General features: G+C 35.7%; 1 protein-coding gene across 1 annotated transcript in view; it reads right to left on the bottom strand.

Moving 5' to 3' along the window:
* The window catches only part of ago3a (argonaute RISC catalytic component 3a), a gene marked incomplete at its 3' end in the record, with an annotated part of 70686 nt that overhangs the window by 3263 nt on the left and 51735 nt on the right, over nucleotides 1-15688 (bottom strand). The window contains exons 11-16 of the mRNA XM_079838142.1: nucleotides 7169-7302; nucleotides 3182-3366; nucleotides 2943-3102; nucleotides 1518-1608; nucleotides 1239-1433; nucleotides 1020-1154 (exon numbers count right to left, since the gene is read on the bottom strand). Coding sequence (XP_079694268.1) covers nucleotides 1020-1154; nucleotides 1239-1433; nucleotides 1518-1608; nucleotides 2943-3102; nucleotides 3182-3366; nucleotides 7169-7302 — 900 coding nt within the window. The remainder of the gene's footprint in view (nucleotides 1-1019; nucleotides 1155-1238; nucleotides 1434-1517; nucleotides 1609-2942; nucleotides 3103-3181; nucleotides 3367-7168; nucleotides 7303-15688) is intronic.

The following is a 15688-nucleotide window of genomic DNA, read 5'->3' as shown; positions in this document are numbered from 1 at the left end:
AAAACGGAAATTAAAATCAAAATGGAATATATATATATATATTTAAAAAAACCTTTAATAGTCTCTATACTAAAATAACAAAAACTAATAAAAAATGACAAAAGTAAACAAACAAAAATAAAAGCCAAGTTAAACTATTAATAAATAGTATAATACACACACACACACACTAACAATAAAACATTATGTAGGAGCCTTATTGTGCTTATTTTTACTGACAAATATCGCAAATTATGTGGTGCACATCAGTCTTTTAGTATTTGTGTTTAGATTGTAACTTTCTTTATTTTTGTGTACTATTTAGATAATTATTCTCTAATTTTACATTGAAATATGTTACATGTTAAAATCGTACACTGACCCTTTAAGAATTGCGACTAAGTGATGCGGTGGTTCGTTCGCGTGTAGTCGCTTTTTCTTTACCGCATCTGAGATATTTAGGATTTAAGATAATATTTGTGTATATTTATTTGCTTGATTTACTAACGGATCAAGATTAAAGGAAAAATGTTCATAAAGAAAACGGATTATGTGGATTGTTTTTATTGGACATGGAGCGAGTTTACTGGAAACTTATGCGATGCGCACATTCACATTATTTATTATTATAACTTATTATTATTATATAGTAGCGTTATCTCTAATTATAATAAATACTTGAACTTGTTTTATTTCAGCTGCTTGACAAGGCAACATTTCACATTGTACACTTAAAATAACGAAAACAAATTAATTAACACTATATAGACATATTTAAAACACAACAAAAAAAGAGTAAAATAGGCTTTAACTGAAATTAAAAATGAAAACGGTAAATAGAAAAACTGTTTGACATTATACGTTTAAAAAAACGATTTACAATACTAATATTTATGTCTTAAATTCTTAACTTTTGAGTGTTCAAACCCTTAACATTTACATATAATACTAATATAAGTCCTTCTGTCCCAGGCTGCAATTCACCATGTGGGTTCAGTGCAAGATCAAACCGTTTAATGAATTGGACCATGATTGCTCACCCTCTCATTGCGATCGGCACAGAAGAGGCGCGTGTGGTGCCGTTTCTGCACCACTATGTACGTGATGCCAGGCTGGTACTCCTTCTCCAGACTGATACAGGCCTCTCGAATGGCCAGCAGCTCGTAGTACAACACCTGAGAGCAGAAACATGTTGGATTTTCAAGTGAACATGAAACTAGTGATAGGCCAATATGTCGGCAAGGCTAAGGAATCCACACCTGTCTAAACTGGCCCTCAGACACGCCGTCCCTGTAGAAGATGATTCTGGTAGGTTTGTAGCGAGTGGACTTGTAGAACTGAATGAGCAGCTCTCGCACCATAGAGGCCAAGTCCTGAATCACTTCCTGTCTGGGCCTCTGGACACGCACTGTGGCACAATACCTGCTGGGATGAGCGTCCATACTGCCCACCACCTATAGCAAAGTACATATTATAGTCATTAATTCTGCAGTATATTTGATATATTCGTTACACATCCAGCTCTAAGCTATACTGACTGCTGCAATGGATGGTTTCTTCCCATCTCCTGCAGGTGGATGTGTGACGTCCGCCCCCAGGAAGATGACTGGCTGCTGGAACACTGAAGGCCTGAGAAACAGCACACATGAGTCCGCCATATTTAACACCTTCAGAAACTGAATATTGCATTAGATAGTGTCTACTAATCAGCTTTGTCTGCATGTAATATAGTCAATAAATCAGGGAATAATTCGTTAAATGAAATGTAAAAGTAAACCAGTATTCCACCAAAATAAAAGCTTAAATGTTAAACGCTTGAGGGTTTGAACACCTGAAAAATTCGATTTTCAAGCTGCTGTCATAATGAGAATGTACAACATGAATCCATTTTCCAAACCGTGTTTTTGTCTTACCCTGAATCATTATGGTACACGTATAATAAGTGTTTATACTGGGACTATTTCAGACTGGACTGGGAGGAACCACTGTGGAGGAGCACATAGACATAAACATGCAGTTCTGTTTTTTAACCGCTTGAGCACAAAAAGTTACGGACTGCAGCTTTAAGGCATACATATTAGTATAAAAGTAAATATTAAAATGGAAAAATCCCACAGTGATTGCCTATATTTTTGTCTTCATTCCTTATAATTACAGAGATAAAACTACTATATTATAATAATAAATGTATTATTAGTATTATTATTACTATTATTGTCGTTATATGTTATCTAACAAAATAATTGCAATAGCCTATTTTTGTCTCCATTTCTTATATTTACACATGAAACTACTATATAATAATAAGTTATAATAATAATAATGATAATGTTTTTATAATTTGTATTACTCTTATTGTTGTTGTTATATGTTATCTAACAAAATAATTGCAATAGTCTATTTTTGTCTTTATTTCTTATAATTACACATGAAACTACTTTATAATAATAAGTTATAATAATAATAATAAATGTATAATTTTTATTACTATTGTTGTTATGTTATGAAATATCTGACAAAATAATTGCAACAGTAATAGTGTGTTTTTCTGTCTTCATTTCTTATAATTACACATAAAACTACAGTATAATAATAGTTATAATAATAAATAAATAAATAATTTATTATTGTTGTTGTTGTTATACGTTGTGAAAAAGCTGATAAAATAATTGTAATATTATTTTTGCCGAGACACATAAATCATCCTAAACTATAAAATTTAAATAAACCCTTTTTAAAAAAAAATATTAAATATGTATCTGTTCACTTTACATATTAATCACCATTAACCATTAACTTTGATTTGTTGTCAAATGGGTTTAGCTGAAGAAAAAAAAAAAGTGAGAATCCCTGCAATAAATAATAATGATCATCGGATTTAGCAGCTTGTTTAAGAACTGCCAATGAGTGGAGCCGATTATGTTGTGTTAATCAAAATAAGGCTGAGGAAAACAGTTCCAAACCGTTGATGCGGGACCAGGATGTTGTTGATGCCGCCGAGTTTGACGTTGATTTTGAGGCAGAGGTTGGAGAGCGTCTGAGGGGAGGTTTTCACCACGTTCTTCACCTGCACACACTGAGTGGCCATTCCTAGAAGAGTGTCTCCAACACGCTTCACTTCCGCTGCACAAATCAAACGTGTGTGTGTGTGTTAGTCTGAAGCCGTTCGGCAGGAGGGCGGCTCTGCGCGTCACGTTCTTACCATAGACGGGTGTTTTTCCCGGCAGGATGACGATGATGAGCTGCAGTCCAGAGTAGGTGTTCTTCAGGTGTCTGAACATGGGCTCCACGCTGTCGGCTCCCTGAGCGTACTTACAGAAACACGGCTGACCCTGGATGGGCATCCCAGCATCCTTGGAGATCTTACGCAGCTGGTCGGTGAAACCCCTGTGGGGACAAAAATAATTCAGAAACTGGAAAGTACATATTGCACTGGTGATTAGGGCTGCACGATTAATCGAAATAAAACCGAAATAGCCATAATAATTTAATTAATAATTTGTTACATTTACATAGCGCTTTTCTGGATACTCTCGCGCTTTACATATGGAAAGGGGGGAATTTCCTCAACCACCACCAATGTGCAGCATCATCTGGAACGCCCACCACACACACACACACACACACACACACACCAGCTGATTGGTGGAGAGGAGACAGTGTGATGAAGCCAATCTGTATATGTGGATGATTAGGAGGCCATGATGGACAGAGGACAATGGGCAAATTTGGCCAGGATGCCGGGGTTACACCCCTACTCTTTTTCCGAAGGACATCCTGGGATTTTTTTATGACCACAGTAACGTCTCATCCGACAGTATAGTGTCTCCATCACTATACTGGGGCATTAGGACCCACACAGACCACAGGGTGAGCGCCCCCTGCTGGCCTCACTAACACCTCTACCAGCAGATACCTAGTTTTCCCAGTTGGTCTCCCATCCAGGTACTGACCAGGCTCAGCCCTGCTTAGCTTCAGTGGGAAACCAGTCATATGGCTTTGTGCGATTATCAAATATAAATCTAATGCATGCGTTTTTCAGAGTGAAGCGCGGCACTGTGTTCTTATGTTGTACATTACAACAAAAGTTGTAATGTAAAATAAAATGATTAGTTATTTTTCTTAAATATTACATTATTTTACAGTGAAATATTACAATTGTAATATTTCTTATTTTGCTTTTATTTAGACATGCTAAAATTGTTAATTAATAATAATACATTTTAAATTTTTGGCAAATTGTGCAGCTCCACAAACAATCAGCAAGCCTGAAATATGTTTTTAAATCACATTTTAAATTGCAGTTATCAGATAAATTTGCATATAGCAATTATTTAATAATTGTTATATTTTTATTGTGATAATAATAATATTCGTAAATGTATTATTATTTCCATTATTGTTGGTATTTTAAGAAACATCTAACAAAATAATAGTAATAGCCTATATTTCTGTCATCTTTTCCTATAATTACTCATAAAACTACTATAAAAGTAATAATAGCTATAATAATAATAATAATATATTATTGTTGTTGTTATATGTTGTTATGAAATAAGTGTAAAATATGATAAAATGGTTTTTATTTTTCTTACACTCTAGATTGTCTTATTTTAGAAATGCTCATATTTTTATTTAATAATAACAATTTAATGAATAATAATAATAATATTACTACTACTACAACTTTTTATGATATATAAATCACAGAATTTGGGCAAATTGTGCAGCTCCACACAAACAAATAGCAAGCCTGAAATATGTTTTTAACCTCTTAACAAGCGCCCCATTTTTTAGGAATTCTTTGAAAACGATATACCCAAATGAAAATGTCTGCAGCTCTTAAACCCTATGGTCTATATTCATAAACCTGGTCTTATTTTAAACTAGACACTTGAAATATTGCTACCCAAGAGTCATAATAACTCAAAGTAATATGGGAACAGAGTAAGATACATGTAAATATACATGTAAGTGACTCACGTTTTTTGTTTTCACTTAGGGAAAAAAATATTATAATTTAATGTTAAGAGCCTGAAAATAACTTAAATATAAAACTGAATGTCTAATCATGTCATGATTCAAATATGAGGATGATTCTCTCAGTAATGTAGCTTCTGTGAGCTTTTATGTCAAGAAAAGTCTAGGCGTCATTTCAAAAAGGCCATTTATTTCAGAACATTTGCTATTGTAAAGAGTAGTTTTTCATTCAAATAAATCTGCAATAAACTGCAATATACTACTAATTATAATGGATAAACAGTTACTGAAAAACTAAAGCAACTATTTACAGAGATTACAAAGTGTAAAAAACTCATTTAGCTGATGGGAAGCGTCAGTAAGAGACTGCGCGCTCCACTGCAGTTGCGCCATGGAGAACGCGCAGCCAGCGCACAAACAGTATTCACCAAAGCCTACTTACGCAAACTGCGCAAGATAATGCCTTTTGATTGGTTACTAAGTCCATCAATCAAACCTTTGTTGGAAAGGCATTGGCTGGGCACCGAGTGCCTTTATCCAACGAAAACCATGGGCGCAATGATTGACAGCTCACCAAGCCTGTAAGGCACTTCCTCTATATGATGCATCCCAGAAGAGTCTCTGATTGAAGGAGAGAGACGAGGGTTGAACCATTGCACGTGGGAGAGACTATTCTAGCAGGGGGAGTTTGCCAGACACGGAATAGAATCGATTTTTCATTGAAAATGGACATGATTGATCACGCTAACTCAAAACTCTCTTGCAAACAACGGAGGATTTTTAGTTTTTTCCCTATTTTTTCGTTGTTTTGGATTAAAAAGTGGGATGCATTTTGAAGAGTGGACTCTTACACAGAGATGTATGCGGGTGTTTATTGGATTCGTCCGATCTGATCTGAACGACAGGAGATGAAAGATGAGTAACGCTGATATTTTGCTAATGTTTACATGGACGGTCCTTTAGCGTTTCATTTAACCCTTTCCTCTCTGGTGTATTTATTGCAAAAACAAGTTCAGAACATGAATCTTGAGTGTTTTAGCTTTCAAATGATGCATAGTTTGTGATAGTTGATTGAATATTTTGTATAAAACAAAAGTAAATAAAAGTACACACCCCCACACTTCCGTCAACCCCCCCGCCCACGAACCGGTGCGGGTTAAGAAGTTAAATCACATTTTAAAATTGACATTTTTATCAGATAAATCACAAATAGCAATTACAATTTCAATATTTTTTATTTTGTTTTTATTTAATAATGGTTATATTTTTATTTAGTGATAATAATAGTAATATTTGTAAATGTATTATTATTATTGTTATATGTTAAGAAATATCTGACAAAATGTCAGTAATAGCAGTAATATTTCTGTCATCTTTTCCTATAATTACACATAAAACTACTATATAATAATAATAATAATAATGTTTGTAAATGTATTATTATTATTTCCATTATTGTTGTTATATGTTAAGAAATATCTGACAAAATGTCAGTAATAGCAGTAATATTTCTGTCATCTTTTCCTATAATTACACATAAAACTACTATATAATAATAATAATAATAATGTATTATTATTGTTGATATATGTTATGAAATAAAAGTTGTAATTTAAAATAAAAGTATTATTGTTATTTTTACAAACTAGATTGTCATTTTAAAAATGCTAATATTTAAATTTTATAATAATTTTATTATTATTATTATTATTACTACCACTACTACTACTTTTTTATCTATATTGATAAAAAAATTGTGCAGCTCCAAGAACAAACAGCAAGCCTGAAATGTTGTTAAATCACATGCAGATAAATCACAATTAGCAATTACTATAGCAATATTTCTTATTTTGTTTTCATTTAATAATTTTTTATATTTTTATTTAGTGATATATATTTTTATTATTATTATTATTATTAAGTATCATTATTAGTATTATTCTAATTATTAATAATAACAAGAATTATTGCAGTATTATTAAAATGATTAATACCGGTAACAATACCTATTAATATTTTATAGCCATGTTGATATATAAATCACAACATATTGGCCATATTGTGCAGCCCTACTAACAAGGACAGCACACCTGAAAGTTTTGTTTGCATTGCAATACATTTTTATCAGCAAACATATAAATTACCCTAGCCCTAGTGTTGATGGAACGGTGTGTATTGTTAAGTACGCCAGTATGCCGTGGGCTCTTACTTGAGAATCTCTTCTCTGCACTGTCTCTGCGTGGCGAAGCAGGCGATGGCCCACATCTTGATCTCCACCCCGGTATGGAACTGTTTCCCTCTCATATCCCAAACTCCATGACTGGGTGTGGCCACAGTGCGATTCTGTAATGACAGCTCACGGTTGATCTGCTGCACAGGACGTGTGTGAGCAAAAACACAGGGCACACAGAAACACCACTGATACTGAAACTCAACATGACTGGAACACATGAAGTAGCCCAGAGTAAAACATTACTGGACTGAACTGAAGGAAAATCTCATTAAGAGTGTAACTTTACAAGTACATCACAAAACAGGCCTGTATAGGGAAGAACGGAGGCAATTACAACACACAAATTCTGCAATCATGAGCTAGTAAGATGACTTATTGAGCACTAGATTTCTATACATCTCCTTTTAAATCAAATTATCTGTAAATATCAAAATTGCATGTTTATCAATCAGATTTGTAGCCTCAGTTATAGCAGTTTGCAGTCAAATTCATTAAATGCACCCACCGATTTGTACACATTTAAATCTGTGCCAAGTGAATCATTAGGGCTTTTCACACTTGAACTAGTTAACTCTGGGTCAAGCCGTGTTTCCACTGTCGGGCCAAAAGTGGGTGTGGGCGTGCCAGGGCCAGTCGCGTTTCCGGGGCTTGATCGGGCCTTGTCAGGGCTTCCTCTGGACCAACGGCCAGGGTTTTTTGGCCCGCCAAATACCTTGATCCAAAGCAGGCCGGCTCGGGCTTAAACGGGTCATCGGATGCCCATTTTCCACAAGTTGGTATGATTCTTTAGGGTCTTCATGTAAAGTCTGTAATCGGGATGCACCGGTTGACTGGCCAAAAATAAAATCTGCCGATTTTTCCGGAAGTGCGCCTGCGTGCACATAAGCCTATATTGCAATAATCCGCGAACATGTCACTTGTGTGTTACAAACGGAAACTGGAGAACTGAGGGAAGAGACGAGATACGCTGAAGGGAATGAAGAGCCGCTTTCCTGCGCGAGCTGAAGTTGCGCGAGCTGAAGTTGTGCGAGCTGAAGTTGCGCGAGAAGCTGCACAAGAGCAGATAGTGAGCGTTTGTTCAGCTCAGCTTCTCACGTGTTGGATCGGATGAGAACGAAACAGACTAACTTGTGACAAAGCCGAAATGCTTCTTTTTGTAGCCTAAAGAAGAACATGCATGCACTTTTGAAATGAAATACTATCAGTTCTGTAGCCTATAGGATGATCATTTTTATTTTACCTTAAAATTATATTGACTTAATTTGATTTAAAAAGCACCTGCTGTAGCATCTTAGTTTTTTTTTCGTTGCACTAAACATTATTTGATTTAACATTTTGGAACAATTTTATACTTTGGTTTTATTTAATTTCACTGGTAAAGACTTTTTTTCTTTACACTGAATTTAAAAAAAAAATGCTGATTTAAGTAACATCTTTGTTTGGATTGCAGAATATGCAGTTGTTGCCTTTAATTTCACTTTTCAGCCTTTTCATTTCCAATTCAATTTCCCGTTAATTTCAGATTGCGGACTTGTTTTCATTAGCCAAAAGCCAAGTCAGCCTGTTAAATACCAAATAAACATCTTGTTCATGTATACTTTCATTATTTTATTGTGTAAAAAAAGAAAAAGAAAATCGGAAATCGGTATTGGCCAGTTTTCTTGAAAAAAAATCGGTGCATCCCTAGTCTGTAACATACTTTGGTTAAAATTTCTCAATGTTCCTCAAAAACAGCTCTGTTCACAGCGACCCGTTTCAGTGCATGTCTCTTGAAATGATAATGAGCTACTGCACACCCCACCCCTCTCTTCCGTGGGACGTGTAGACACCAAGCGGCAACCTCCCGCAGTTTCTCTTGAAGCCAATACGGAAGTGACTTAAACTGCAATTCATGGACTGGCCACTAGAGATAAGGTGTTTCTCAATGTCAAGGATCCTTCCTCTGTAGGACTAGTCCTTCCAAGTCACTTCCTTCAGAGGCTAGGCGAGGCTCCACTTTAGCATTCGGAGAACAAGTAAATGGAACAGGCGCGTCAGCCTCATTACGTCAGTGAAAAGGTCCGTTAGTCATCAATAACGTCATTTGTATAATATCAATACGGTTGTAATTTGTACTGGCATTTAAAAGTTTAACTTTACTTATATTTACTACGGTTATAACAAATGTTTGGTAACGTAAATACTTACACTTGAAAGCATATTGCCCCGCCAACGTCCGATATTTTGTATTTTTTGAACAAGATAGCAAAGCTGCGCGCATAGGATTGTGGGTGATTTGAGAACGCTAAGTGCGCGAAGTCTCCTCGTATGCATCCTTTCCTGTATATGGCATATTTTTCGAACGAAGGACTCAGACCTTGGTTGAAATTCCGAGGATCCTTGACATTGGAACAGTCCTTCGACGGATGTCGATGACGTAGCATCCTCGGAATTCTGGCTTCCGAGGATCCTTCCTTGACATTGAGAAACGCCTACAGACTCCAGAAGGAGCAGAATCTCTTTGAATCATGTTAAAATGCCCAACTTTACAGCAGAAAAACACGTTTACAGTCTGGGAAAAATTGTGGTTTTGGTCTATACGGCTAATTTTGCCCTTCATGACGACTGTGAGGGGGGTGATTTTTTTTATAACTCATTCGTTTACATTATATAAAGCATTAAAGTTCTGCATAATTAAGGGCGTGGCCACTTTGAGTGACAGGTGGATAGCCATTTATCTGCTGTCGGTTAGTCATCACGTCACCTCAGCTCCGCCCACGTCCCGCCTCTTTGCCCATTTTCTGTAATCCGGGAGTGACGCGCTGACAAGACGGCAACGGCCAGCTCGACCCTACTTTGCTCTTCAGAATCCTATGAGTGACGTCACGGACACTACGTCCATATTTTTTTACAGTCTATGGTAGACACGTGACGTGTTCCCTTGGCGGACAGTGTACACCTGGCTGAGGGCGGAAATATGCCAACATGGGACAGTCCATCAGCGGTCGTGGGCGTAGCATGAACAATGAGACGTCATATTGCTCAGATAATTGGCTTGATTACCGAGAGCGTTTAGGCTTTTTAAGGATAAAAAAAAAAAAAAAAAAAAAAGGTGTGAATGGATTTTTATCATTGTAGGGTCAGGGTGGTTGTGTCCACACTGCAAAGACACATTTATATGCAAATCATGCAAAAGTGAATTTTGCATCCAATGACCCATTTAAGGAGTGGTTCCCAACAAAGGCGGAGTTTATCTGAGTCTGGAGATGGCAGTGGCGTGGATGATATCATACACCAGCTAACATCAGCATTAAACACATCTTTTAAGATCATTTTAGCTCACAACTCACTTTCAGACAGCAGCGAGTGTTTGAAATAACTTCTGTTTGTGACCCTATGTGGATTCTGATCACTGTATAAGGCAGAAATATTTATATGCAACGCAAAAGACTATGCACACTAACCATTACCATACTAAATACGACCGCTTGAAGAAACCAGACAAATCATATAGGCTATCACAATCGTGTATTTATTTTATCTGTCAGTGCGTCTCGTCTCTTTATACCAGTCTGATATTCATATTTAGCACCGCATAATAGGTCATAAAATAAAGCAACTCTGACTAAAAATATTTGGGACTGTCACTGGAGAGAGTGCTAAAGCTCCTCAGGTCGTGTTTTTGGTCAAAGATTTGTAGAAATTATCCTTCTTTCTAAATGTGATGTAATACTGTCCTGTGACTACAAATAAACAGAAAAAGACGTGACTGAATAAGCATGTGTCCTCTTTCTTTTGTGAAAAACGGCAAATACCACTTTATTTCTGTGACTAATGTGCAATCTTGACACAAATAAATTAATTATGATCAATGTATCACTTATTACTGTAAAACATTGTAGCTTGGGTTTTAAATCTTTAACCTCTTAACAGCTTAACGCCCCTATTTTTGAGAATTTTCTGAAAATGACATGAAAATGTCTGCAGCTCTTAAAGGGTAACTTCAGTGATTTAGCATTAAGCTTTGTATCAGTATCACTCTAAAAAAAAAAGGCTCGTAATCATAGGGGAACCTTTTTTAGTGCTATTTAGCACCAATTTTGGTGCTTCAGTGGTTCTTCAGCAGTTCTTCAGAGGTGCTATATAGCACCTTAGTCAAAGAACCGGTGAAGAACCTCTGAAGTACCGCTGAAGAACCTCTGAAGCACCAAAATTGGTGCTATATAGCACTAAAAAAGGTTCCCCTATGATTACGAGCCAAGAACCATTTTTGGTGCAATATAGAACCTTTTTTTTTTTTAGAGTGTAGAAACCTGGTAGTATATTAAAATTATGGTACTTTCCCCCCTCATGTCCCCCTGAGACGAGAGAATTATGCATTTTATTTCTGGAAATAAAATCCTCTGATGACGCAAATATCGTCATTTTGCGTCATCAGAGGATTTTTTCCAGAGGCTAGAGACTACAGCCACTAGATGGAGCTGTTCCGCATGTTATCAACCCGCCCACAGGGGAGAGATCTCACGCGGAGAGAATGTGAGACACAGGCGGCTGCACGGACAATCATAATAACGAAGCGGTGCAGAGCAAAGTGAGTGTTTCAACTTTTCAATGAATTCCTGTGATAGTTTAGCTTCCATATGCGATCTGAAAACGTGCCAGACTGGCGCTTAACGTTACCTCAGCTCTGCTCAGCTCTTCATGATGAATGAAATCTGACTCCCGCTGCGTCTGTCCCGTGACTTTCGTTTGGCTCACTCACACTTTATTGAAAAGACACGTTCAATTTTGAATTGTAGTGTTTATTCTCTAACTGAACGAAATGATTGTATTACTATGAAGATCAAAACGGCTGTGTATGGAGTGGCCTCGTAGGGCAGCGAAGCAAGTGCATTCTGGGGGGAGTTGTCTTTCATCCACATGAGACAAAAATACATTTTCTGTCTTTTCTCAGTCTAGAAGGCACCAAATTCAAAAATAATGTCACATTTCTACTACATAAATGACCCAGTTTAAATACAAAGCTTAATGCTAAATCACTGAAGTAACCCTTTAAACCCTATGGTCTATATTCATAAATCTGGTCTTATTTTAAACTAGACACTTGAAATGTTGCTACCCAAGAGTCATAACTCAAAGTAATATGGAAACAGAGTAATATACATGTAAATATACATATAAGTGACTCACATTTTTTTATTATTATTATTCACTTAGGGCAGGGGTGTCCAAAGTCCGGCCCGCAGATGAATTTCAAACGGCCCGCAGCGTGTCTATTAAAATGTATTATATGTGGCCCGCCAGACATAATTTACAAATGCATTTTCACAATGTCAACGCAAGGTGGCAGTACTAGATTTTAGGCCAGGGAAACAGCGCCAAAAGCGAAACGAAACAGCACTGCTTGTGGGGTCTATGTTGAGCAGTGCAACTTGCTAGCTCTGAATCTGAACAAATGTGTTTACTTGCTGAGTGTCTCGATCACGCGGACACTAAACAGCCCGAGAGAAGCGTTCGAGTTCGGGACACAGAGGTCTCCGGTATGAGCTGCGAATCTCTCGGTGATTTGATTTCATTTAAAGCCAGTTAAACAGCACTGACTTCATCAACAACACTAATGTGCAAATCAGGAGAAACACTGAGCCGATTCAGTTAAAATACTTTTCAAACAACAAGTCGCCAACATTTATAATGGATTTACTGTGGTAATACTAACTGTAACCGTGGTAATTTGTCAGAAATGTAGGTTAATATCTCATTTGATTTAATTTGTAATGTAGACGTATTAAATGAGTAATAAAGGCCAAATTAAAGACTATTTTGTCATAAACTTGCAGTTGTGCATTTGTATTTATATGTTTATAGACCATAAAGCCATTCTAGATATAGAAATAATATTTTTTACTTTTTACCATGCAGTGAGGTGCCATGTGTGCACTGCAAAAATTCTCTTATTTAGTTTTTGGCCTTGTTTCTAGTCTAAATATATCAACAACAAAAAAATAAAAAAATAAAGATGCATTTACTGTTAAATGACAAGATATTTTTTCTTGTTTTCTGGAAAATAAAATGAAATTCAAGTTTTTGCAAATATATCAAATATATATATCAAATAAATAAATAAATATCAAATATATAACGAGCAAATATATCTGCCAATGGGGTAATACAAATAATATTGTTAATAAAAATAAGTGTTTCGGTTTGCGATATTCTTTCTTCTTTCTGTCGTAAACAGAAACAAGATTATTTTTCTTACCCCATTGGCAGATAATTTAGCTTGTTTTAAGCAAAAACTTTAGATTTTGTTTACCCAGAAATCAAGAAAAATTATGTAATTTTCCTTAGTAAAAGCATCTTGATTTAAGAATTCTTAGATATTTGGACTGATATTTGGTTTATGGCAGTGTGGTTTTACCTGTGGTGATCTAAATAGAGTACTCGTTAATTTAATAGAGAATAGAGTTCAAACTCTCTAATAATATTTAAATTTGGATAAAAGTTTTACAGATATTGTTAAATATCTATAAATTTACATCTGTGTCCCATCTCAAGCTACTCTACTGTCAGCTCAAGCTTTTGTCAAATCTGTCATGTTTCCAAGAAACAAAACATGTTAGTTTATGTTCATATATATATATATTATTTTTATTTTTTTTCGGTTTTGCATTTAATTAAGTATTTTTCTACAAATTCTATAATTTGCCTCCATCCCAATATACTGAACAACGTGACATACATTCACATCACACGTTAGTTGTAGAGTTATACTCACGGAACACTATAGATATTCACAATCACGAAAGTTCATTATTTGCATGTGTTTTACAGCCTTGCCGGTTAAACATTTCATTCATGTGCTTATGCACTGTTTTAACATGCGCTTCTCCGAGCGCGCGCACTAAACGCTTGTCAAACACGTGATTACTGGTCTAAGTAGTCTTACTGCGCTAATACTGTCAAATACACAAGGTTAATATAAACACAGTCGGTTATGTCTAAAGTGAAAGTAAAATCGGCACGTGTCTGTATATTAGATGCGTGCAGGTCTTACACTGACAGCAGCGCACCCATAGTGAACACGCGGTCCTTAAAGGGACAGTTCACCTCTAAAATTATGTCATTATTTACTCACTCTAATATTGTTCCAAACCTGTTTTCATTTCTCATTTTTGAGTGAACAATCCATTTAATGTTAATACAACAACAAAAGACAAAGAGAAAATCACTCACTGCTCTTGACTGAAAAACGTTAATACAGTAGCTTTAATAAGAATCAGTGTATATTTTATAGTGAAGTCTATGTAGTTTTATTTTTACATTTATTCATTCAATTTCATACTTAAATGCTGCTGTACAGCTCTGAGCTGCCAGTGTAAATCTGTATATATATTTATTTTATACTATACAATACACTAGGAATGTGTAGAAGGGTTTTTTTAAAGTTAAGTTTAAGTAAGGTTTTTCAATTCTTTTAAGTAAAATAAATAGAGTATTGCAATTAAAAAAATAGTATTTTCTCTCCTTAACTTCTTGCTGTTCCTGTCACTTAAGAATAGGATAGTAAAAAACTGATGTGACAAGCCATCAGAACCGAACCGAAAACCGTGGTTAAAAACCGAGGTATGTATTGAACCGTGGACTAATATATATATATATATATATAATGAAAAAGAACCGGCCCCCGGGTGTGTCCACAACATCAAATCTGGCCCCCTCTTAAAAAAGTTTGGACACCCCTGACTTAGGGAAACAAATATGAGAATTTAATGTTAAGAGCCTAAAAATAACTTAAATATAAAACTGAATGTCTAATGTTATGATTCAAATTTGAGGATGATTCTCTCAGAAATTTAGCTTCTGTAAGCTTTTATGTCAAGAAAAGTCTAGGCGTCCTTTCCAAAAAGCCATTTATTTCAGAACATTTGCAATTGTAAATAGTAGTTTTTCATTCAAATAAATCTGCAATAAACGGCAATAAACTGCTAATAATAATGGATATACAGTTACTGAAAAACTAAAGCGACTTTTTACAGAAATTACAAAGTGTAAAAAACGAATTTAGTTGATAAGAAGTGTCAGTCATAGAGTCTGCTATGAAAGCCTAAGCACGAGTAGTACCTATTCACCAATACTGCTTACATACACTGCGTAAGATAATGCCTTTTGATTCTTGACGTCCATCAATCAAACCTTTGTTGGCAAGGCATTGGCTAGGCATCGACTGCCTTTATCCAAGGAAAACCATGGGCGCAATGATTGACAGCTCACCAAGCCAGTAATGCGCTTCCTCGATATGACGACTCCTCAGAAAGACTGTGATTGAAGCAGAGAGACCTGGGAGGGTTTATATTACGCGGAAGAGACTATTCTTGCAGGGGAGTTTGCCAGAAACGGATTAGAATCGATATTTCATTGAAAATGGACATGATTGATTACTCTAACTCAAAACTCTCATGCAATTTTTTGTTTTTTTTCCTTATTTTTTCCTTGTTTTGGATTAAAAAGTGGGATGCA

This window comes from Gobio gobio, assembly GCF_949357685.1.
Source record: "Gobio gobio genome assembly, chromosome: 15".
NCBI classification, from domain to species: Eukaryota; Metazoa; Chordata; class Actinopteri; order Cypriniformes; family Gobionidae; genus Gobio; species Gobio gobio.
This window is presented reverse-complemented; position numbering and strand designations above follow the sequence as displayed.